At 46.6% G+C, this 26,977-nt stretch overlaps 1 protein-coding gene across 1 annotated transcript; it reads left to right on the forward strand.

The window, feature by feature from the left end:
• Positions 1-24,681, forward strand: LOC126540934 (leukocyte elastase inhibitor-like). The gene is made up of 5 exons (XM_050187752.3): positions 1-155; positions 2,082-2,348; positions 3,141-3,510; positions 11,542-11,772; positions 22,956-24,681. The coding sequence occupies exons 1-5, from the start codon at positions 76-78 to the stop codon at positions 23,343-23,345; spliced, it is 1,338 nt and encodes a 445-aa protein (XP_050043709.1). The 5' UTR covers positions 1-75; the 3' UTR covers positions 23,346-24,681.
• Positions 24,682-26,977: the final 2,296 nt, after the last annotated feature.

Raw genomic sequence — 26,977 nt, forward strand, 5'->3', positions numbered from 1 at the left:
CACTCTAGGGTGCCATAGACGTTTGGCTGCCATCGTGATATCCAAATCGTCAGTAAAGTCGTCCAGACCACGGATATGAGCCGGAGCCGAAGCCAAAGCCGGAGTCGAAGCCGAACAGTGGGGCTCCCGGGACCCGACTTTCCTGACGAACAATCGTGAGTGTACAGGGTTTCCCATATAACGTTTGCCATGTTTAAAAAAAAGCAATTGGTATATTCTTTTCTACCTCAACTGAAGCGATATGGCAATTACCAAACAAAGATAACATTTAGATTGTTTCGACAGGTTTCCCATCTGGCGGCGTTTATATTTTTTTAAACAGCAGGCTTTTATTGCACCTTCTAAAAATATTTGAAAAGGCTAGCATCTTTTTGCCAACAAATCGTATGGTTTACCTCGTAAATGACTCTGTGCGGAGGTTTGGTTAGCATCCCGCAGGTGGTAGTGCTAATTGCCTTTTTTTCTTTTTTTCTATTTTATTCTTTCTTTTCTGAAACATACAAAAAAGTTGGTTGCGCGAGAGCATACATCTTTATTCGGCGATGAAAGTCCTACCGCTACCACTAGGCACCGGACCACTGACAGCAACAATAAAATTCACCAACGATTAGATACTCCTTGATGCGAAATTTGAGGGAAGCACTATACGTGTCTTCATTTGGCGGTATATTGACTGGCGTGGACAATCGGCCTCGTGCGGCACGTTGCAAAGGGAGCGAAGTGTGGCGCTACTGCCTCGCTTATCGGGAGATCACGAGAGGCTGCGCGTGGGTGACGCCTGGGCGCGATTCGCAGCAGCCGTCGCAGAGAGACCTCCACTCATGCAGCGCTTTGTTTCCATACAGACGACGCGCGCTACTCTGACGCCCTCTCGTAGCCATCGTCGCCGCAAAGGCCGTCTTGCGAGTCACTACGCTTTTCTTATCACGCTTTCGCCATAACCTCCTCCTCCGCTTTCCGCCTCACGGTTCCGCTGAATATGTGAAGTCGCATATGAAAAACAGTTATGCGTGTGCGTAATGTAATTCAACGTAACGCACTTTTATGTCGCAAAATAGGATGTAAGTATTACATGAACGGTGTCGCAGATCTCAGATCACAGGTATTTCTCCTGTTGAATTACCTGCAGCCGCAGCGCTGGCGCTCTCAGGGAATACAGCACCCCGCATACTGGAAGCTCGGAGGTGCACAAGAAACATGTGATTTGATGTAAACTTACGCCTGCAAGCTGTAACAGTATGTGAAGTAGTTTATTCTTTAGAAAGCGTCACAGATCAAGAGCAACTGCACTGCATGCGAAACTGGCAGAGGGAGATCTCTCTGACCGCATTATACTTGCGTAGGTTCCGTAGCTTTATTACGCACTTTGTGTCGACGATTGTAGCCAAGAAAAGTGCCTACCCGCAGTGATTGCGTGGTGGTTATGTTTTTGGGATGCTAAGCACGAGGTCGCGGGATCAAATCCCGGCCACGGCGGCCGCATTTCGATGGGAGCGAAATGCGAAAACATCCGTGCACTTAGATTTAGGTGCATGTAAAGGACCCCGGGTGGACCAGATTATGTCGGAGTTCCTCACTACGGCGTGCCTCATAATCATATCGTGGTTTTGGCACGTAAAAAGCCATGAATTAATTAATATTGAGAAGAGTGGCCTCTACCTAAGCGGCATCGGCATAAGGTCGTATTTTCTGAGCTTGGCTAGCTTGGCTGTATATCCGCGACCGTTACCCGTTCGCCCCCGCGTCGCATCGCAGTAAACCTAATTTCAAGTGGTGAAGATGACGGTCCTCGTCCACCTTCCAAATGAGGAGCAGCACGCGTTTCGAGTGAGGTTTATTGCGATGACACGCGGGCGAACGGGTAGCGGTCGCAGATATACAGCCAAGCTAGCCAAGCTCAGCAACCACGAGCTTATTCAGGTTATCCTAGGCACAGGCCCTTCTTTTTGGCTAGGAGAAGTATAATCTACGCTACATCCGCAGGGAATGACATCTGGTAGTAGTAGCAACACTACTGCGTTGAATTGCTGACGCTAAGCGAAAACGTTGATGCCCAGTGTTGCGTGTTGCCTACTGCGCAGCGAGCGATACGACCAGATCTCTCAGGGCCTGCTGCAGTTCGCGCTGGAGTTGTGCCGCCAGCTGCGCCTCGCTGGCCGCACGGGCAACATCCTCTTCTCGCCTTACGCTGTGGCGAGCACGCTAGAAGTGCTGCTGCACGCCGCCAGGGGCGCCACCGCTCACCAGATCGCGTGCGCACTCCACCTGCAGCCCGCGCGCCGCTCTCACTGGCCGATCACGGACGACTACTTCGCTCGTCTGCACGCCCAGTGCCGGTCCTGCGTGAGGTAACAGGCACAGGCAATACGACAAATATGGAGACATAGGTTTTGGCGAAGGGTAGGCACATATAGTAGAAGAAACAGGTGAAGTGCTAGGTTGCAGTGAGTGTCGTAAAACTTGATAGCTCAAGCAGGCTAGATGACTACATGCCGCCGCCGCATTTGAGAGGGGATGCCATCAGAAATTATCGATTAAGATTTGTCGTCATGCATCGATAATACGTGACGATAAATCGAACAAGAACTGATGAATATTGTGTAACCAAAATTCATATCTATGATCAAATTCATTGATGATCATGGTTCGTCGATGGCGCGAAAATGAACACGATATTATTTATTTCTTCGCAGAAAACACAGCTGCGCGGATAACTAGGATAACTAGATAACTACCGTATGGGTCGCGAATACGAACGTTCGCGCCACGAAAGACGTGATTAAACTTTGCTCCTTTATCTGAAGGTGTGCGGAGACGGGAAAGGAAAAGCTGTCATCCACGGGACTGTAGCACGAAACTAGAAGTGAAACCCGTACGGAATCCTTTCTTTTTTTTTTAGAAAGAAAGCTTCACAGTTGTTTAAACTGGAGATCGAATCCGGTACCAACGCCTTTCCGGGCTGGTCGTCGCTCTACCATCTGAGTTAACCAGGAGGCTATATAGCCGATCGCACCGCGAGGTCGAATTAACCGCCAGCTTGAAGAAGAGGAACGCATGAACACAGGAATATGACGAATCACTTACGTGGTTCCCGCCTTCCACGGAGCTGATTTCCCGCGTTTTTCGGGCGTGCGCCGCAGCGTGTCCTCACTGCGCCTGAAGCTGGGAAACCTGATCTACCACGACCGGAGCCTGCGGATCCGGCGCGAGTTCCGACGGCGCGACGCGGCTGGCGCCGTGCGCCTCCGGGCGCACGACCTCGCGGCCGACCCGGACGGAAGCCTGACGCGCATCGCCGACGAGGCGCGCCAGGCGGTGCCGCGCTTCGGCGCCCACGAGATCCTGCCGGAGCTGTCGTCGTCGTCGGCGGTGGCCCAGGCCGGTCTGGTGTCGAGCACCTCGCTGCTGCTGCTCAGCTTCGTGGGCTTCGCCGGCGGCTGGCGGGTGCGGTTCAGCCGAGCGCGCACCACCGACGCCGAGTTCCACTTGGCACCCGGCAGGACCAAGAAGGTGAGCGAGAACGGTGACGAGCCACCACGTATGGTGGACCGGCCTCTTCGAGGTATGTGGGTGAAGTCGTTAAGCTTGTTTGTTACGGAAGCCCCGACAAGACATCGCCTGGTGTCACCTACAGGGGGCCCTAGAACTTCCCCTTGTCCACTCCGCTTTTTTTCTGCATAGTTTGATGAGCGCCTTGGGTTGAGGCCACGCTGGACGCACCCTGAAGCGATGACGCATTTGACACGCTTAAACTATTGGCCTCGCGAAGTTGTCAATGAAAGGACTACGTGGACATCACGACGAAGGCACCATGCGACGGTGACGACGGCAAAGCGGAATAACAATGACGAAGGCACGACAGAGACATTACGGTGAGACGACGACACTCAACTGGCGCCTAATGCAACGAGCGATAATTTTTCCCTGTAATAGGGACACCGAGAGTCACTGCTGCGCTGAAAGAATGCAGGGAAAAAGGAATGTAGGAGGAAGCATGACGCGAGGTCGCTAGCCTCGGCAACGCAACCTCATCTCGTGATTTGTGCAGCAATCTCGAAACTTCTGAGCGGCAATAAATGGGAGTAATTCGCCAGCTCGCGGAAAAATTGAATTTTTAATACGCTTGGCCTTAACGGAATTACAAGTTGTTGCGACATACTTGCTTTTTCTGAGCTTTTCCTCCACTTAGATAATATATATGCTGACATTGTTCTTATAAAACAATAAATTGCCAATAAGCGCATACCCTTCCTTTTCTTTTGCCCCTGTCTTTTTCGTGGCCGCTTGGTTTGCGACGCCCGGTCTAGCTCACGTATGATCGGCCGCAGCTTTATGTATTGCCATAAACAACCCCCGCGACGCAGCTCATGATGGGTGTCTGATGCTTCTTTTCCCAGTCTTTGTTCGTTGGCGGAAGGTCGTCCTGGTTGACCTTCCTATACTTGACTCGGTAATCTGATCTGGGCGGACTAAACTACAGACACGCCCGCGCTGCCCGTTTGCCTTCTTCAGCCTGTGGGGAATCCCATGCCCATAAGGGACGACAGCTAGTTTTGAACATCGACCTCACTTTTTCAAAACCTTCTGCCATAGTGAAATTTAGGTAATACACCCTTTGCCAGTTACTTTTAAACATTGCGGATCTACATGAATAGGTCTCCCTTCCCCTACTTCCTCCGTCCTCTCCGCGCGTATTCGGAATTCCTTAGTCGCTGATGTAATAATTTTTGGGTTGCGTTCTCTCTCAAGCCTGAGCAATAAACTGATTGCATGTCAGCGCCCGCGTCGTTCGTTGCTTCTACCATTTGTACGTTTTTGAGGTGTTTTCCGTGTGGTGCGCTTATTCGAATAAGTCCGGCTAACAACCATCTTGTGGCTGGTGAGCTTGCAAGGCATGCCTTGCAAACGCCTTGTAAGAAATTCGGAGTGTGGCACCGGTTTCGACCCAGTTGAAGAACTACAATTGGGCTATCTGCCACAAGCGCTTTTTAAAATTCTGTAAATAAGCACCCCGAATATGTTAGTGTTCTTATAATCGGACGGTAGTACCAAATCAGCGCTTGCGATCAGTTTTCATGAATGTGCACAGATCACAAAATGAATGCGTACCAACTCGGGCAGTTTTGAATTGTGAGGCAACTTCCTCTGACGTCACCCTTCTTTGCTTTCGAGGCCTGCCTATGTGTGGGGTTTTCAGAAATAAGCCCTCCATGGTTGCTGGACTTTTCATGGCAGTGACTGATTTATGGTAACCATTAATGACGCCCTCCTCACGATCCGTCCTCGCCACCCACTCCCACGCTCTCAGCTCTATACTGTTTCCCATATATGCGCTAGCCGGCTAGAAATTACCGCTTGCTTATCACGTGGTGAGGGCCTATTTCCCATGAGTGTTTGCTTTATATTCATTATGACTTGTAAATTGTTATGTGACACTCCCTCCTAGCTTTTTTTTTTTTTTGCGTCAATGGCTAAAAGCAATGCGAGTGACCTCGCTTCACATAGTGTCTGACTTTAACAATAAACACTATATACGGTAATACCCAATGACTGGGAATCTGCACGTCTCATCTTCGTTATCTACGACTCTCTCTTTGTCAAATATCATCTCCATATTTCTTAAAGCTTGTACATGAGAACGACTTCAGTCCGTTTCACTTGATGCGATTCTCATCGCACCGGAAGTGCGATTTTGGTCGCATGCGACGGAAATCGCTCTGTCGGTCGCTCTCTTGACAAGCTCTGAACAGACCCGCCGTGGTTGCTCAGTGGCTATGGTGTTGGGCTGCTGACACGAGGTCGCGGGATCGAATCCCGGCCACGGCGGCCGCATTTCGATGGGGGCAAAATGCGAAAACACCCGTGTACTTAGATTTAGGTGCAGGTTAAAGAACCCCAGGTGGTCGAAATTTCCGGAGTCCTCCACTACGACGTGCCTCATAATCAAAGGTGGTTTTGGCACGTAAAACACCATAATTTAATTTTTTTTAAGCTCTGAACAGTGTGACAAATTTAGTGTAGCCGTAGATTGCCGAAGTGGTCGTACCATCTACGTAGACACGCGAACAAGGCAGTTGAAAACTCGTAGGCCAGATTCGGTTCTGCGATCTCTATGTGTTTGTTGACGCGTTACCTTGCTAATAAAGCGACGGGGTTTTTTTTTCGTTTTTTTTTTCACGTTGGCTTCGGGTGCTTATTCTACGTACATTTGCGTGCCTTTCGATTATTTAAACGCAATACTAGTTGCAAATAATGCTAGTTCAATTGTCTCTTATGAGAAGACATGACTTTCGGATGTTACTCCAACTTTCCGCTTTGTTGCGTACAAGCTACTCGCGATATACGAAAAGGCCACAGTTGTAGGTAGTTATGTTTTTATGTATGCATCAATTTAAGGAATAAGCAACTATGGTCAAATGTGGTGTCGAGGGGATATGACATGACAGCATGATAACCCACGTATGAACGTCGCGCTATACGCGCGACTATTTAGCCTTCGTGAGTTGGTGTCGGATTTCACACGCATTCTTTCCGGTGAATTAAGCGTCTCATTTCAAGGTTTTGTTACTTCCCCGCGAGGCGCTATTCCTTATCATAAGTTCGCAAAGCAAATGTGTGAACGAGATATCATAATGAATTTTCTGCAGTACAATGTTTAGCGCTTTGATCAAGAAAACAGCATCGCAATGTTGTTTCCGAAGCGTTAATGCAGGATAAACATTATTCAATCTGTTTTATCTCATTTTTTTCTGATATACCATTTTTTTTTCCTTCAAGGAAAGCAATATAAACCTTCAAAAGTATGTAGGGTACTTTGTATCCTTACTACACCTGCTGTACTGCACCACCACATTAAAGGTAATCGCACATTGCACTTACTTCAGTGCATTGAGCGTTTGTTTATGCTGGTCTTAACTCATCACAGTACTGTAAGATAAACTACTTCGACGTAAACATCCCTGCTTTTCCTTGCTTCTCTCTCCCTACCTGCCGCAAAATAGGTGCGACAATGTGGAAAGCAGGCAGACACCTTCTTTTGTATAAACAGTAGATAGCACATTAAACAAAAGCAAATCAGCCGGGTGCATCCATACCTACGAATGCTAGCATTAATTCCTTCAAGTGCGGACGTTTTTTGCACGTGCAGAGCTAATCCAGTGCGCGGACCTATCACGGGGCATGAGTCATGCCTAACAAGAGAGACGCAAAGTTGCTCATGTGTTTGGAATTACTTGTATTACTGCATGAACTCATGTAACGATATCCTGTCATAACCGCATGCCTCTATAATTAACGTATCAGGCAAGTTGCAAGATATACGAAAGCAGTATGACCCTTGTGTACCTGAATCGTCTTTTTGTTAGACTGGGAGGTGCAGCTGCTTACTGATTTATTCCATCGTGTGATTTAATGGTATGTGTGTGCAGACTCCCCGAAATTCTACTCAGCCTAGCTCACGCTAGCTCAGCCGAGCTTGCTGCGACTGAAATTAACCAGAATTCCACTTAGGAATGCTCACGCGAACTCAACCTCACGGGGTCTGTCCAAGACAGTCTGCTGACTCTTGAGTTAGCTCGCCGATCTATCTATACATTACATGACGTTAAAGTTGTGACCTGTGCGGTGCATAAGCAAACATTGCATAGGAGTCTGTGTAGCATCGGATGAAAATAAGAACAACTGTACACATTGTAGTTAACATGATAGAATTTAAGTGACCGTTGCGTAAACGCTTCGCCTTATGTCGATTCCAACAAGTGTACTGGATCTGCATCATATTTTTTGCTGATACTACTGGCCATCTTGACCATTACTGGGTGGCCACATTTTGTACATTTCTACACAATGTTGAATAAATGACTGTGGTGCAACATATTAAGAAGTGCTCATAGCACTACAAGTACACCAATGAGAACATGATAAAAACACATGCGCAAAATATGATGTAGACGAATGCTAAATACATGTGCAGACGGAATCTCACTTCGGCCGAGTTGGCCGCCATCTTTCGCAAGAAAAAGCACAAGCCGGCACTGCATCGAGACCACTTATAGTCATGCCGCTTGCCGGGCCCTTGGCCATAGGAAAAACATAGGTGAAAGCTAGCAGTTACCGTGAGGTAGCAGCTACGGACGCTGGCGCAGTTCCCAACCGGCTACTCAACCACTCTGGAAAAGTGTGTTGTCTGTACTTGCATTTAGGCACACTTTTATTGTCTATATCTTGAAGTTTTATTGTGGTGTCCTCGAAATTTTCACAATGTTTTGTTTCTGAAACTTGCAAAGGTAAACATTTTTATTCCATTGTTCATGAAGAGAGCACACATAGAGCCCTAGACACAGGCACGGACCCAGGGGGAGGCCCGGGGCGGCCTGGGCTCCCCCCGAAATTAAGTAACATACATCGCCCCCCCCCCCCCCCCTTCTCCGCCCATGCCCACCACTCCTCACACACATTCCTAAAGCGCGGCCGAATTAATTTTGAGACTTGACAACTATTTGGCGGGCAACATTTTGCTACCTTCTTCATTCCTTTTGGATGGCGGTAGTTATTGGCATCTCATGGAGTGTGAAAGCCAGTTTTGGCATCGATTCGATGTCCGCTCGTTTAACTCGAGATGCGTTCAGTTGTCAATCACCATGTATTGCAATGGTCAGGCACATCACTCTTGCTTCGTTATGTCAACCTTTGTTTAGACGGATCCAGAGATCAGGATAAGGATTCAGTTTGTAGTCAGCTGGTCTATATGCTCGTGGAACGAGTTCGGGCCGGAGAAACCGTCACTTGCGTTTAACTTTTCCTTTTGCTTCATTATTTTCTCGAGTGACGGCTCGCCGTGACACTGGCAGATCCTCGGAACCATATGCCCGTAATATGGATTAGATAAGATGGAAAATAAGGTCATGCGAAACATCGTCCATCATCAAACTCTGCAATAAACGTTAAACTCATAAGCAATATGAATGTCACCCGTTAACTCGTCTGGTTTTTCTCTAATTGTACAGCACTTTTCGTGCAAAATTGGCCACTAGAACCAAGAATCACAAGGAGTTGACAAATTAAATTATCTACTAAGGGAGAGAGCCGAGGCAACAGCCAAACAGGAAGGAAAAGCGAAAATTAACAAATTTAACCGTTGTTTGTGAAATTATTTATGTATCAACATTTTTTTACTTAAAAAGGAAGTAGAGAAAACGCCACCAATAGTGGAGAATGATTCCGTGTGTTTTGAATGACGCTCCTACAGTTATCAGTCAAGTCGCCTGACGCAGACACTTAGCTGCTGTGCTTATGTGGGCGTTTTTCTAACTTTCCCCGGTGGGCGCAGTACGTCTAGAACCGCAGCGTCCTGCGCTCTACGCGGTTGTACGTAACTGGCGGCCACGCATCGTTACGCAACTTCACAAATAACAATACGAGTCGGTTTTGGCACTTGGTAGAGCAGTAAACGATGAATCCAAAATAACTGTGATTGTTCCGCAAATATATATTTCCCTACATTTCTTTCAGAGCTAATTCAGAAAAGCGCAACTAGAAATCTTTATTTTAGACCATCGCTAGGCAGTGTTCTTCCTGCGCTTCTTTCCTGCTCGAGTCCATTTGATGTGGTTCCTTGTTTGCCAAGTAAAGGAGAGGTGTATCTCACCTGTGAGATACATTTGATTTCATTTCTCTTTTGCGGTTTACGTGTCTTTATGGTAAACGGTGGGCATTATTCCCATTTGTACTAGTAAAGATACAGCCCCCCCTTCATTTGCATAGAAATGTTACCTTGAGTTACCCCTCCCCCCCCCCCCCGCCCCCGAAAATAACCTGGGTACATGCCTGCCTAGACATATTGACAATGCTCAACACTTTTTCTTGTAACAATATGTAATATGCTGTTCACTATCAAGCAGCTTTTCAATAGCAAGAAAAGAAATCCGTCTGCCCTACTTTGAACATTCCATCAATGCAAGCAATTCAAGCAGGCGTAAAACCGTTCAGGAATACCAGCTTAGATTGTGCCTTGAGGCTTTCCTTGCACTTTTCTATTTAGTCGATTATTCTAGTTTGAAACGACTCCTATTAGGATGCCTTAAAATTGATCTAATACTGGTTGTGTACATGACTAGCCTAATCGATAGGGTTGCTTGCTTTAATTTCCAGTAAAGGAACCATAACGTCTGCTCCAGTTGCACAGGTTTTTGGTAATCTAGGGTTTTCAGCTCCACTTTATGATAATGTGATGAAGCAGATAGAAACATATGCTTGTCAACGGAACTGGCCGATAGTTCCGATAGCTTTCTACTTTACGCCTCCTTTGTCACTACAAATAGAAAAAAAATTAGCAATCTAATTTGTTTAATTAAACAAACAAAATATACACGCCTAACAGCGCATGTCATGTTTGCCGTATGCGGCTACGCCACCGCGCTACGTACTGGGGCATATTGATGAAAGCCATCTTCGTACAGATTCACAGTACAACAGCGGCACGATACACGGGACCAGAAAGTAGATGACGCCCATGCCTGTTAAAATACCATGACGCTGTGTACACAAGTGACTGCAGCTCCTAAAATGCTTCTGGTGTCGGCTTTTACGTATATCGAAATATTCAGAGATGGCTTCTATGCGTAATTACAGCACGCGCGCCGCGGTGGACGAGATATACTAGCGCTAAGATTGATGTTGAGAACACAAATCGCATTGTCCCGTTCAGTAATTACGCGCAGATAATTTGCAGCTTCCATGAGGGGCAGACGTGGGCTTTCCGGTTGGTGCTTGCTGCTGCGTTTGGCGCAGAAATACGGCTATAGGAGCAAGTACCGTTTAGGCGCCACTACGAGCACTATACACACATCATTCGTTCAGAAGCTGACGTTGAGCAAAGGTAGCGCGAGGATCGCACTGTGCGGACACGACGACTTCTCTGCAGCCAAGTTACCAACACTGCATACGCGATGCGGGTAGCCATATGGGCTTGTTGGTAGGTCATATTCTAATTTGTTGTTGCGCAGGCAGAATGACACCGACGTAGAAGGCACTTGAGACAACACACAGCGCTCGACGACCGGCTGCCAACAGCCGTGAACGTCCGCCATGCTTCCTCGCACTGCGCTTCAAGAATCGCTGTTACGCACTCGAAAACAATCTTAAACTTGGAAGCGTTTTTAATTTAGAAAGCACGCGTATTATTTCCTACTGTTAAAGACAAGCCAACGAAGTCATAAGGCGCTGGTTTTCTTGTTACATTTGAAAAATTATGCAGCGTATGCCACGAAACTTGGCAGCAAGCAGCCGTGGGTGCCGCGCTAGCCGTCGTGTGAAATGAGCCCTCTAAAGTAGCATTGCGACGCGTGCGACTGCACCGATTTCTTCCGCTCTAGTCGCAGCATGTGAAACAACCATTTAGAGTGTGCACTGAGTATACCTTACGGAGGTTCAAACGTAAAAAAAGGTTGCGCTATAGGAAAAACAGATTGGTTAGGCAGACACTTCCGCGCGACTAGACATGCGAAGGCTATCGAGTTAAGCATAAGTGTTCTTTCCATGCAGGTGCGCATGATGCACCAGTCGGGCCGTTTCTTGTTGGCCGACTGCCCTGCGCTGGGCGCCAGCGCGTTGGTGCTGCCGTACCGACACTCGGGCGCCGTCATGGTGCTCTTCCTGCCCCAAGACCTGGATGGACTTGGCGCGCTGCAGGAACAGCTCAGTGCCGGCACATTCGAGCTGCAGTTCCGCGAGTGCGACGTCGACGTCAGCCTGCCCCGGTTCCGGCTGCGACAGGTGAGGACCTCAAGGTGCTTCTGACGCAGCAAAGGGAGCGTGGTATGAGGATTGTAGTGTTGTCTCTGTGTTATCGCCAAGTATTTATCAAGCGACACGATAGAAATTCGCCGACGGTTACAATACTCCCTTTGCAAAAGTTGAGCGAAGCTCTATACGACTTTTTTTTTTTTTTTTTCACCCGCCGTGGTTGCTCAGTGGCTATGGTGTTAGGCTGCTGAGCACGAGGTCGCGGAATCGAATCCCGGCCACGGCGGCCGCATTTCGATGGGGGCGAAATGCGAAAACACCCGTGTACTTAGATTTAGGTGCACGTTAAAGAACCCCAGGTGGTCGAAATTTCCGAGTCCCCCACTACGGCGTGCCTCATAATCAGAAAGTGTTTTTGGCACGTAAAACCCCATAATTTTTTTTTACGATTTTTTTCATTTCGCGATATATAGGCTTGTGCGGACAATCTGTCTCGTGCGGCACGTTGCAAACGGATCGAATTAAGTGTGACGCGACGGCCAAGCTAATCGGGAGATCGTAACAGGCAGCGCGTCGGTGACGCGTGGGCGGGATTGACAGCAGCCGTCGCAGACATCCGCTCATGCAGTGCTCTGTTTCAATATATGGTATCGGCCGTCGCATCGGTGAACAGACGACGCGCACTATACTCTGGTGCCATCTCGTAGCCATCGTTGCTGCAGAGCCTCTCTTGAGCGGCACAACGCTTTTCTACTCAAGCTTTCGCTATACCCTCCTCCGCTTTCCTCCTCATGGTTCAAGAATGAAACATGCCTTTACTTGCAGGCAGATCGCGGAATTACTTTCTCTTCTCGGTACGTCTGCAAGAAAAAAAAAATAAAACAATGAAATGTTAATACCTACAAAAATTTAATACATAAAAAAAAATTTAATGCATTTGGGATTGTATCGGCCCAATGGAATGTCTGGGACGTGGCCTGTCATACTTCTGGCATAATTCTGCACGATATTAAGTGTAGAGACATTATAATCTTCAAAACGTGGTTTGTATTGTATGTGAAGGTCATGCCAAGGGTAGTAAAAAGTTTAACGAGCAGCTTAGGTTGACTTATCTTCGCTGAGCTGTTGTGGCTGGCTGAGTGGCTACAGCGTTCAGGTGCTGGACACTAGCGTCACAGGCATAGTTCCCGATCCCGCACGCCGCATTTTCATCGAGGTAGTAGGTTCGAAGCGCCAATGCTGTTAGCTATTGGTATATTTAGGGTGTGTGCATTTGTATCGGGAATATTGCTTTTGCAGGACAGTCAGAGCATGCCAACGTGTTTGAAAGCGCGCGACCGTGTGTCATACCTTAAGTCTGTTCGACATTTATTGCTTATAGAATTTTGTACATAAATAACTTGTGGCATATTAAGGATTAAGGTTCTGTGCGTGTCGGCTTTGCTTGTAGGTACATGCTTTAATAGACTCGGTGTTAAAATTAGAGAAAGCTAGGCGATAAAGTGTGAAGCATGCGGGAGGGGGGTGGGAGTCTCTCAAGGTAGACGAGGGGAAGGATGGGAATGGAGACGAAACGTAGTCCATCTGAAGACACTTTGATGACGATGCCAGACTGAAGGAAGTAAAGGGTGTTCAGAGTGAGCTTATGAAGCAGGCCGAAGAGCTCAAAAACGAGCTCAATATGGAGAGAGATGTACGGAAGGCGATACAAGAAAGACTTCGAGCAGCCGAGAAAAATGAACAGGGCCACCATCATGAACGGAAATGGTAGACACACCGGTGGTGATGACGAAACGCCGCCTCCCGGCGTGAGAGGATTTGGAGTGGAACACGTGCAACGTGCGGTTCGGGCAGCTGGAAAGAGGTTCACCTACCTTGCAGCTACCACAAAAGGAAAGGAGGAACGATAAGGTAAATGTACCGTGGCAAATCAGAGTCACGGAAAAGGATGACAAGGGGAGGCAGGTAGAGGCCTCGTGAGTAGGAGAGAGTGAATAGTTGATATTCGCCGAGGACTCAAATCTGACTAGGCGCTCAGAGGCGATTGGGGCGAGTGTGGAAGGCGGCAGAAGAATGGCGATAGGGACCTTTACAGGGCAGACATTGGACTCTGCCATGGAGTGAGCTAGAAAAGAGCTCGCGGATAATGCACAGGGACACAATCTTCTAGTTGCGAGTCGGCTAAATGACGTGCTAGACAGGAAAGGGTCAGGACCAGCCCAGCGTTTGGCGAAGGGTGTGGATGACTTGCGCGAGGCGATCGCTATGGTGCAGATTGTGGTGGGCACGGTGCCGGAGGTACCTTTACGTGACGCTAACATGCAAAGATCGGTTGTAGCCACTAATGAGGCTACGTGAAGAGCGAGACGAGAGAAAGGCTTCGAGTTTGTGGAAGAGAGAAGTGAGCAGGTATGGTGGTTTTCAACGAGATAGAATCCACTTCAATCACAGGTTTAGACGAGAAGTGGACTGGCGACTTGTTGGTCGCGCAACTGCTTTTTTGGGGGGGGGAGGGGGGCACAGGTACTCAGAAGGCCAGCGTAGGTAGTAATGAAGAAGGATGCCCCCTAGGGGAGCCTGGGACTAGCATGCAACACCGTCAATAACAGAAAGAGGAAGAAGCGAACAAAGAACGAAGCTCGATGTACTCTAGGCTGCATGAAAAGGCAGAACGGCATAAAAGAGAAAATGTGCTTAGACAGTGAGGAGCAATTAAATAGAGAACGAACAGATCTGTGTGCGGTTAGAGCAATAAACCTTAGAGACTTGAAAGAACCGCCAGTGATTGAGGATTATGTTTGGGAAGGGTGCAACAGAACTAAACGGAAAAGAAAGGGAGTGGGAGTCGGAATACTCATACATAAGGGAACCAAATGAAAAAGATTAAATTCAATATGTCAAGCCCTAAGCGCTGATATTAAAGGTTTCGGGAATGATGCCGAAATTATCCTTTTAGGTGACATGAATTCCCACATGCAGGATCTAGATGACTATATCGACAACAACGGGAAGTCAGTTCTAGATTTCTGTGAGCCACATAACCTCGTTATCGTGAACACATGGCCTAAGTGTGACGGGCAGCCCACGTGGCAAGTGGGAAACCGGCAGTTTACCATTGATTACTGTCTCATGGCAGAAAGAATTTATGATAAGCTGAGAAAAATGGTCATTGACGAGGAAGGGTATAGCAGCTAAGGTTAGGACCATAAACGCATCATTTTGAAAATGGGAGATGGAGTTGGGAAAGAAAGCAAGGAGCACAAAATGGCCAGTGTAAACTTGAACTCTGGACAACAATAACAGCAACAAAAAAAACAAAAAAAATATAGCTACAAGAGTCGATGGAGAACCTGGCAAATGGCCAATCGAAGAGTGGGAATATAGTGAGCTTCTAAGTTTAATAACGACAGAAATACAGAAAGAGAAGCAACATGCTCGTTGGAAAGGAAAAAAAAAACGAAAAGCTGGTAGAACAGGGGGATACGAGAAGCGATCGCCGAACGACAGAAAGCATCCCGAGATCACAGGCAGGCAAAAAAAGCGTAGTTGCCGTAGGTTGAAGCACCCACAACTTGGGAAATATACCGGGAGAAGAAAGAATCTGTGGTTCCAATACTGGTTCAAGCAAAGATAGAAGGTGAAAGTGAACGTTGGTTGTCGGAAATACGTAGAATACTTTGGAACCACATAAACTTGTTAGGCAGGTAGTCTGGCATAATACAACAACGTATCCTAGACGAAGATGGAAACGAACTGGATGGGGACGCGGTATTATATATATCCGAAAGATAACAGCCGAATCTTTCCAAGCCAATGACGAAGTTGTATTTGAGAAAAAGAGAGCATGAGAGAGAACCAGATGGAAAAGGAGCTGGTGCAGACAAATTTCAACTGGTAAAAGCTGAAGAGAAAATTCCTAAGTGTACAGTCACAGGGCTAGACGAGGGTCCCGCTAGGCTGATTAATGAACTAGGTCCAATACGTAAGGAAGCTCTGTTGAAAGCAGTAGAAAAAACCTTGAAATATAGACGAACACCAGACAGTTGGCGACAAAGAGGAATGAATTCAATTTATAAAGGTGAAGGGGGAAAAGATAGAATTCATTGATATAGGCCGTTGACCATTATATAGGTAATATACAGGTTAGCAGTGGAAGCGATTAAATTTATACTGCAAGCATGGGCAGCACATAATGGTATTTTGGGAGAACTTCAGAATGGCTTCAGAATAGTAGGTGTATGGATGATAACTTATTTGTTCTTACTCAGTGTATTGAAATATCAAGAGTAGGAAGCAGACCGTTATATGTGGCCTTTTAGACATTACAGGAGCGTATGACAACGTAGACCGCAATATTTTGTGGGATATTCTGGAAGGGGAAGGCTTCGGTGACGATTGTATACAGCTTTTGAGAGATATTTACCTAGAAAATACAGTTTGCGTTTAATGGGAAGGGATGAGGAGCGAGGTGAAAGTTGGTATCAACAAGGGACTGAGGCAAAGGTGCCCTTTATCCCCACTGCTGTTTATGATGTACATGGTAAGGATGGAGAGGGCGCTAGAAGGAAGTAATATCGGGTTTAATCTCTCATACAGGCAGGCGGGTAGAGTAGTAGAGCAGTAGCTTCCAGGTTTTTTTTATGCGGACGACATTGTGTTGCTTGCTAACAGGCAAAGCGATATGGAACTTCTGGTTAATATCTGTGCAAAGGAACTTCAGAATTTAGGGTTGAAATTTAGCGCTGAAATATCAGGTTTTGTGGTATTCAATGAAAACAACAGACAGTGTCAATACAGGATCAGGAAAAACGTCGGGTAAAAGAAAAATACCTTGGTATATGGATAAAAGAAGGCAATAGATATATAGAAACACAGGAAAAAACTATAATAGCAAAGGGCAAGAGAAACGCGGCCCTAATGCAACACAGAGTGCTATGGGGATATAATAGGTACCGGTGCTCCAGGGTGTGTAGAGAGGTGTAATGGTTCTAATACTTACATTTAGAAATCCGGTTGTTTGCTTTAGGTCAGGGGTACAATCAGGGCGGGATGGTAATCAAAGGTCAGTGAGACGCCTCGTATTTGGAGCTCACGGCATAACTGCAAATGAAGCTGTACACGGTGATATGGGTTGGGCAAGTTTTGAAGTGAGGGAAACTCATGAGTAAAATTGATTTCTAAGAACGACTGAAGGATATCAAAGAAAATAAATGGCTTACAAGAGTGTTCATGTATTTGTACAGGAAAACTATTGGCTCACCATATATTTGTACAGGAAAAATATTGACTCACAGCCAGTGGCGTAGCCAGAAATTTCGTACGGGGGGGGGCTCAAGTTGCCGATCGGCCTCCTTAGGAGGAAGCTTTAGCTCGGGTGCCCCTATCTAAATACATGTAAAAGGGGAATTCGTTTTCCTCGGCAGCCACTGCACTGTATTTGACGAGGTTTGTTGCATTCAAAAGAAAAACGAATTCTAGTGACGGCTGCTTTCGAATTTTACATTTAGGCTGTCAATTCCTTATTGAAAATTGGCCAAAATCGCACATTTTCAGCAAACGAAACTGTCAAGTTTAGAACTAACTCAACAATTAAAAATGATGTCACAATTCTGTGAATAGCACCTAATAGTACATCTACAGCGGACAAAATTGATTTGTTACACTTGAATCTAAAAGAAATCAAGTAATATGGAAATACGGCTTTTGCAGAACACTTGTACACAACATAACCAATTCATGTAAGATACAAATTTACACACCAAGTTTGCCCGCTTTGACTGTTATGATATATGCTGTTTACAGAGCCGCGTTATCTGTTCTTGATGCAGAGCTATTAGTTTGTAAACGTCGTGCTTCTATTTCTTTTTCGAACTTTCGATTTTTTCAACATATTTTAAACAAGATTCAGGCCCTAAATCAAAATTCCGCTTCCAAGAGACACTAGAATTCAACTTTCTCAAATGTAACAAATTTTATTAAAAGGGATCCAGGGATTATCTCAGAAAAGCGTTTCTGCGTTTTTCATGTATTTGAATAGGCCGCGTCGGAGTTAGGCCCGAGCTAAAGCTTCCTCTGAAACAATTTGTCAAGGGATAAAATACATGAATAACTGCACTGCCATTGCAAAAGATGCTGCAAACGAATTTTTGAACGCTACGCAATGTCAAAAATGTAAAATATGTTTTTTCATAAAAGGGTATACTTGTATGTGCCAAAAATTGTGCCCAAAATAAAGAAAATATCACACTAATAAGTAACGAAAATATCACACTAACTTTAGAACTATATCAGTTCGAAACCAGCAAAGCATTGCATGCAGCTGATATGAAAAATGTAAAGGCCATGAAATGAACAAGTTGACGACAAATATGTTAATGAAACTGTCGTTCAAGAACCGCGTGTTTACATTCTTGTTCATATGCAACGACCAGTGAGAAATCTCAATGACGTTGCCATTTGTTCCAATGTATTACGCAGGAGTAGCTGTCACCGGTCGGGTATCGTGAGTAATTGCACCGAAATTATAGTCGCAACAGAGAGCACGTATAAAGAGCAGGAGTTCTACAAAATATACCAGGACAAGTCAAATGAAAGTAAGACAATGCGAATATATGACAAGTGGGGTACTTCATTTAAAGGTAGTCTCCATGAGCATTCAGACATTTGTCCCATTTACTAACGAGTCGCGTGATTCCAGTCTCATAAAACTCCTTGGGTTGCTGCTTCAAAAAGTCTGCAACTGACTTTCACGTCATCGTCCGACACAAATCTGGTTCCCTTGAGCTGTTTTTTCGGTTGCCCCATAATGTGGATGTCGCAAGGCGACAGGTCTGAGCTGTATGGCGGATGCTGCAGCGTTTCCCACTTGAACGTTGCCAGTTTTGTATTAACCATATAAGCGACGTGGGGACGGCCATTGTCGTGGAGCAAGATGACCCCCTTCGTCAATTTTCCACGTCATTTGTTCTTAATTGCGACACGCAGCCGTTCCGGCGCTTCACAATGTCGGAAACAATTGATGGCCTCTCAAGATTTAGCAAATTCTATCAGTAATGATCCCTGACGATCGAAAAAAAAAGTCAACAACACCTTTCCGGAGGAAATGACGGCCTTTGGTTTCTTTGGGCGTGGTGAATTCGAATGTTTCCACTGTAAGCTTTGCCGTCGTGTTTCAGGCTCGTAGCAGTGGCACCATGGGCGCTATAACGTAAAACTATTCCAAACTTTTCTATTCCAATTCTGCAATCAGCCCTCCGTGATTGGTCAAAAGCTTTTTTAGACCACCCCCATTTAAGCTGTCTGTCACGAGACGTCACGAAAACCGCGATAGCTCCCCATCTGATATAACGTGTACACAAGGATTATGCATGATTTGACCGAACAAAAGAAAAATAGTTACTTATGATTCGACGCCTCTTCGCCATTAGCCCTCGGCTATTACTCAAAAGTTTTCGGGCTGCTCCCACATCACCTGCCTCTCACGCGACGTTACAGAACCGCAAAAACTCAACGCGTCAAGGGGACGTGTACACGATAAAGATGCATTAATATGCAGAACAAAACTGAATTTTCTTCTGAATAGCCGCAGGCTGCCCCGTTCCGAATGGAATAAAAGATGGCTGCCGCCGATCGCTCAGGCACTGGCTACTCGCACCTGTCAGAGAGCATGGGTTTATTTGCGTGTAATAAAACTTCTTGTGTGGCCGTGTAACGTTTTCGAGCACTTTCGGCACGTTTACGACCTCGCTCTGCCAACTCTTTTTTGCTGAGGATCCGTTTGAGCGCCATTCTTAAACTTCCGTTGCGTGCCGCCGCGATTGTCGACGAGCCACCGCAAGCTAAGTAAGGAAAAGCGGACCAATCGCAAACGCTGGCACCACCCTCTTCATCCGTTTATCAATTCATGTGCAGTGGCATCGGCCCTATCGAATCCCTCTCCACTTGAGCGTGCTCCTCGCCACTTGTGAGCTAATTAGATAAGACAAGCCGCTCAGTGTAGGCAATGTTATTCGTTTTTCAAGCACACAAAGGTGACCTCCTATGAACGAGGGGAGCGTTTGATTGGTCTGTTCAGACAACCCTACGGGTGACCGCCCGATGCTTGCGCCGGCGGTTGCGTAAATTTGACGTCAGGATATTGGAATAAAAACATATTGGACTAGTTTTACGTTGGAATAGTTACGTTTTGTAGGGCCCCATTATTCGTCCCCAATCACAATTGCAGACAAGAAGTCGTCACCCTCATTGTGTTACCGGATCAGATGAGTCAAGGCAGCGCCGAACTTCTCCGCGTTCTGGTGGCCGTTCAAAATCTTGGGCATCCATTGCGCACACAAGAGCCAATAACCGCGATGTTCATGAATTATGTGACTCCCGGTACATAGGCCTTGGCGCGAAATCCAGCCTGAGTTCGCAATGTTCGCGGTGAAGTGTCGTTCCGAGCGTAAAAAAGCCATTCTAGACAAAAATCCAGAATGATTCCCGACGCCGGGGGTTGCTTTGGTCGGTGGTGCATGGACAGCACGAAAAAATATCTAGGGGGGGCTGAAGCCCCATAAGACCCCCCCCCCCCTTGGCCTACGCCCCTGCTCACAGCGGGGGAAAGCAACTAGGAAGCTTACCAGCAAGTATGCGGCCTGAATGGTGAGCAACACAGCAACAAAAAACGTCAAACGCAAAGTCAGAGACACTGAGCTAGACAATCTCCTGGGTGGCGACAATGGAATAGAAAACTGCTGTAACTACCTGAGAGGTAAAAACGAAATCACAAAAGAAGCAATTTATGATAACTCAAACGGAAGCTCATCACTTTTTGAATCGAGATCAGGATGTCTTAGAGCGCGTATTTATAAAGTGAGGTACACCAACGAATTATGTGCTTGCTGTGGAAAAGCTAGGGAAACGATGGCACTCGTTTTATTAGAATTTGAAGATATCTACCCAGCTGTCGATTTAGGCTCCGATGGCCTCCTTGCAGCCCTCAAGTTCAGGGATAGCAGAGGGAAGGGAAAGATGTCCGCAATAAAGATTAGTAAAAGGCGATTGGGGTATCCCTGGGCCGGCCTCCACGGCCTCTTCCACAGCACGGCCTCCTACGAAGGGATGCCTCGTTGCTGCTCCGACTGCGAGTTGGCTGCTACTGGACGGCAGCCCGCCGGCACCGCCTTGGGAAAGCCACTTCGCCAGCCTGTGCCTCCTGGGGTGAAACAAACTCTCGAGCACCTCCTGCTGGCCTGCCCTGCTGACCTGCAGCATCGCCGTCGACTTCTGCAAGAGTTCCACCGCCTGGGGCTCCCATGTTCACGACAGGAAGATATCCCCTTCCCCTGTCGTAATCAACTACCAGCCTTCCTAAGTGTCGTCGAGTACCTCGACTCGTTGGAGCTCTCGGCGAGACTATAGGACATTTCTACAAAGACGGATGGCCTAACGGCCATCCCACCACCTCGGGCTTCCTGATCGGCCACTACTTCGCTTCCATCTCTACGACCCTCGACCTTTCTCCCTCCTACCCTCTCTCTCTTTTAACCCCATCCCCTCCACGCTGCTGGTGCTGAGCCGTGCTCCCGCATGGGTTGCAGAAAATAGCGCTAGCCTTTTCTCCTTCCCCACAAGAACCACTTCTCTCTCTAAAAGGCGATTGAAGATTTCGTGTAAATAAAATAGGGAGACCACAAACAACGGAGACGCAGAGAAACAATGTTCCCTATAGTGGTTCAGAAAGTTTGTTGCTGGGAATACTTTGTATGTTTTTTAAATATAGGTAGGTCATTAGGCAAAATAAGAACAAGGGTTCAAGTGGTGCAACCCACCGCACCATTTCAAATTAGACACCCATAGCATCCATCCATCCATCCATCCATCCATCCATCCATCCATCCATGCATCCATTCAGCCCATTGATGCATTAAGTAACAAAGTAATTAATTAATTAATTAATTAATTTATTTATTTATTAGTTTGTTAATTTATTCTCAGCGTTCGCACGCACCGGCGTGTCATGCATTTCGGGGGCCACGCGCAGGTTTCGCGGCTGCAACGCCAGATGGCACCGAGTGTTTTTAGGGAAGCTCGAAAGAGGAGTCCAGCTGCAGTACACACCTCACAAAACTCGTTTCCATGGTGGCAATACGTTGCGTCGCTATATTGATTCAGTGCTAATGTATTACCGTGGCCAATCATCGAGAGATGGGTTGTAACGATTTTATTTCCTCATGTTAAAGGGTACTAAAGAAAGACACTAAATCAGTTTGCAATGATAAAGAAGCAGGCTTTGAAAACACTAATTTCTTGTATTTCGCGGTAATATAAGTTACCTATTCGAATATAAAATTAACGTCAAAGTCTAATTTTTTAATATTTCGCACGGGAACCTCAGCGCCAGTACGTCAGTGTGGCGTCACGTATTTCAATGTATCTTTTCGCATTCGGGTGATTGTGGCTCAACAAAAGTCCTTGAAACTTGCTTAATTCAATCTCTAGCGCATTAAGAATACAGCGTACGCCATCATAACCGATAAAAAATGAACTTTGTCCGAAAAGTTGCCATCAGTGTCTATGACGTCACGGCTAGTTGGCGCGGGAACTTCAAGGCGGCGCTGCCACTCAATTGTCCTTCAGTATTGCGACTTTTCTGGCCTACTATGCCTCATTTTGCCCTAAGAGGTGCATTTTTTTTTTCATATTGTAGAGGGATAGTTTAGTAACAAAGCTTGGAATATTTTTCTCTCTTTCACGTTTGTGAAGTCATTTTACCTCGCAAAAAGAACCTTCCCCACCCCTCACCGCAAGTTAAACAGAGCACAGGCAACCACCCTTCGCCTGTTACAGACCAATACATACCCCTCCCTCACACGCTATTACACCATATACCCCGACATCTACCCGAGCCAGACTTGCAAGGTCTGTAAAACTCAATCAGCAACACTCCTTCACATGCTATGGGAGTGCAAAAATCAATAACCAGACCTTAATCCCGTGACCCTCTCGTCGAGATGGCACGCCACCCTGCGCAGCTCCCATCTCGACGACCAACACTGGGCGACCCAGCAGGCCTACGAAGCGGCGAAGAGGCAAGACCTCGACGTCCCATCGTGGGAGGCCTAGGCCCAGCCGACTAAACTGCTGGTGCTCATTAAAGTTCTCTCTCTCTCTCTCTCAAGTTTCTCTTTAGCGGCACCCTGCTGATTCTCGCCGCGTTGTCTGCGCCGCAGGTGACCGACCTCAAGCGCGTTCTTCCAGCCTTGGGCGTGGATGACGTGTTCACGGAGCGCGCTGACCTGTCCGGCCTCAGCTCGGCCAAAGGAGTGCGGGTGACGCTGGCGCGACACGCGGCCTGCTTCAGCGCCAGCGAGCGCGGCGGCAAGCCACAGCAACCGGACGCGACACCAGCGACAGCCGAGGCGTCGGCCCCGTCGGCCACTTCGACGGCGTCTGACGCTGGACCGGCGCCCGCACGGCTGGCGCCGGACGCTGACAACGCCGCAGGTCCCGGCGCCAAACACTCTGAGCGGCGCAAGTTCGTCGTCGACCACCCGTTCATGTTCCTCATCTTGAACAACGGCGTCGACTTCTTCCTGCTCTTCGGACTCGTCAAGAAATGACCGTCTTTAGGTCGCCATTCGACGCGCGCTCTGAAGTGCGCAAACAATGCATTTATAGAAAGCTTTGATGTACAAAAAAAAAGTGCACAGCTTGCGTTCACAGCTTTATTTGCATTGTTTGTCTCTGTGCTAGCAGCGGACAGCAGTTGTATTGCACTGCAGTAGGTGACAGAGCTTGAGTATCTCTATGGCGTGTCGGCAGCACAGATATGATCATTATTCACTGAATTCATAGGAAGTCAGTACCTCCGTTTAATACGTGAAGTGTTTGAATAAGTCGACTTGCTTGCAGAATCGTACCAACATGCCTTGAGTAGTGCTACCATAAAGCTTCCACATGAGGAAAAGTCATTTTGAGTGCTACGGCAGGTAAGCGCTCTAAATTGGGTTTGCATTTGCGACTGTCTGTCCGTTCGTCGACACCCTTATAGGCTGACGACGACCCTATCCTCGTGAATAAAAAATAATTTGAATATCTCCAAGCTACGGCAAACAACATTACCTTGGTTGTGACCAGCTACGCGGCATTCGCATATGTTAAAACTCTGGCTGAAGTTAGCTGGGACACACGGTACATGCACACTCTCAGCACTTCATTTCGGGATAAAAAAAATGAAGCTAGCACTATTTCTTTCATCAGAGCACCGCATTCACAAGTGCAATGTTGAAACCTACGTGTGCTTTGCTCCCTTGCGAGCAGACTTGCACATTCAAAGTAGGTTATCGCTGCAGGAACGGAGCATAAATATGCATTCGCGTCACCAAATAAAATTGGATGATACGGCCCGTAAACTCTTCAAAACGCACACGGCATTTAAAACGCATAAGAATGTCGCAAAAATGCACCGAGACTGCAGCAAAACACGCATGCATACAACGCGCCAAAACACAAACAACGGACAGTGCTTCATCGTCCCGTCCGCGCCGTGCTGACCGAGCAAAGTGCGACAGCAGCGCCCCGAGATGCGAGGATCGGTGGTGGGTCCACGCAGTCACGGGAGTTTGAAAAGTGAACCTAGTCTAATAACGTTGGTTCTAACCATAGAGTTAGTACAACAACTCTAGAAGAAAATCTGGGCCGGAAAAGTGGGAACTTCTAGGGCGCCGCCCTGTTGCTACTGGTCAATGTGGCCAGCGCAATTACTATTGAAAGAGCTGAAAACAAGTACAGGTCACCTTATGCTTTGTCATCTAAAAACGCATACCTGATGGTTTTATGAAGATGGTGCGTTAATATTAAGTTTACAGAAAGCGATCGCTAAGTCAGTGACTTATGTAAATCACGATGTACGCATTCATGCAATAAAGGATGACTCGAATTTCGGTTTCGAATCTGTTTTTTGGATGCGTAGTAGTTTCGTACAGTTTAGGTTTGACATGCGATCGCGCCTCGACATCGGACGCTATGGCACACTCGTGCCTTATGTGCCACCGAAGCCCCGAAGTGCTCTGGCATATACCTTCACATGTAAGTAAACGAATGTATCTCCTTGTTGAGAATATCACGCGAGTAGGCAGCTCTTTGGTGCATCACAATCGTTTGAGAAGCGTCACAGTAGAGCATTTTTCTGCATGCGGAGCGGTGTTTGCAGGTTTCCCTTCAGTAGGAAATTGCTGGACAGGCGGACCAGCGCACCGGAATTGTACTGGCGAAGCCACAAGCAACTCAAAGAATCTGTTTAATTGTTGCACTTTGAACAATCATGCTTCTACAAAGGCCACAGCAGAAAAGCAGCCTGATGCCGAGTATTTCTGTGCCACGAAGTAATCAAGAGGCGAGTGCCTAATGCGGACGAAATCGAGTGCATCGAGACTTAGAACGACAGACAGCTGAGCTAGTTGGTAAGGATTCATTATGCAAAACAGAGGTGAGGCGTGCAGACAGGGCACAAGAGTAGAGAAGTGGACAGCGCTCGTGTTGTCCACTTCTCTACTCTTGTGTCCTGTCTGCACGCCTCACCTCCGTTTTGCATAACGAGTGCATCAACCCACATGTTAATAGCGTAGGCGTTTTATTAACTGTGCAATATTTTCAACACTTCCTTGCATGCCATTTCATGTGGCATATCTTTTCTGGTCACAAATTTGTGCAGCGAATCTATTTGCATGATCGACTCCGGGCCTGTGGGATCGTTCACTTGCACTTGATGCTAAGTCTTTTACATGTAACCATAAACTGCAGATATGTACATCAGATCCCTGCGAGCATTTTCAAAATTCGATTATTTTAGACAACAGGCACATATGCAATACTGACATAATCTCAAATACCACTAAGCAGCTGGGACACATTTTTGTTGACCATACTCGCCGGTAAAACAAGTACATCATGTGGACAGCTCCAGCTCATTTTCCCTAAATCAGTGTGTACAAGGGGTATGCAAAAATATTTTTTTTCTCGCGCACCGATTATTCTGCTGTATAAGCAAGAGAAACCCCACGTTAGTGTAACGTATCTTGTACATCCCACTAATATGTGCTTTAATTTACCAAGTGAGATGAGTTACTTTTATGGCTCATTCAGTCGAATCACATTGCAAGCTGCATTCATCAATCTTCAATTGGATTTTGCAAATGTTTAATGAAACATGTTTCCCTTTTATGTAGATATGTAATGGCAAGCCCTTCTGTGTGTTCCAAAAGTAAAATTTAAGCTCTAAATTAAAGAAGACATTTCTAGTCAGAAACAAGCAAAAATGGTGAATGCAGAGTATCAGAAGCCCCAAGGTACAGAAATTATGAGAAGTGTCGAATGATTGTAAGAAAAATGTCGTATTTGAAAATGCAACTCTTTAGTGGAGGTCAAGCAAGTCAATATAGGTAGAATACTCTGCAAAATTATGCCAGTGAGGGGATGTCAAACAATGGGTCACGAAATGCATTGTTTTTCTGCAAAACAAAAGCTGATTGCCATTACATAAATCACTTTAGCATCATGAGACTGCTGCTTGATAAATTCAGAAATAAACCAAAAAACAAGACACGCAAAAATAAAAATCAATTTAATGATGCCCTCTCCACACTGGGATACATAAAAACAAACACATCACATCTAATGTGGACGTATCAGACGCCTCGCGAAACACTACAGGAAAAATTCAGTTTCGAGCTATGGCACTTGCCGCATAGATGTGGGGGGCCTTGCACTAATAGTGATAGTTACCACTGCATTTAGAAATTGAAAGCATTCATGCAGACAAGGATGATTCTTTATATTTTTGGCTACCACTTCAAATGCGTCCACCAAGTGTTACAATGCTGCACGCAGCCATACTAAGGATCTCGCAGCAACACCTGCAGGTAAAAAGCAGAAGCAGTCAAAGTGCTGGTGTGTTCTGGACACTATGTTTGAAAACTTTTAGGCAAGAAGAGTGCAAGAAGCAGACATAACAACTGCATTTATTTCCATAATTCCCCATTTGAATGGCCTTTTCTTTTTGCTTAGACAATGCCTACACCCAGCCACAGCAGCTCCCTCATACAGACTCAACAAGCCAAGAGGCCATGGAGGCAAATGCAGGTAAGAGGCAAGAAGCAATAGCACTGGTATCGACATTCATCTAATTTCTTTCTTTTTCTTTCGTTAAGGCAGCCAGCATACCTCGAACAGCCACCTTCTCTGCGGGTGTGTC

This window comes from Dermacentor andersoni, chromosome 2 (genome assembly GCF_023375885.2).
Source record: "Dermacentor andersoni chromosome 2, qqDerAnde1_hic_scaffold, whole genome shotgun sequence".
NCBI classification, from domain to species: Eukaryota; Metazoa; Arthropoda; class Arachnida; order Ixodida; family Ixodidae; genus Dermacentor; species Dermacentor andersoni.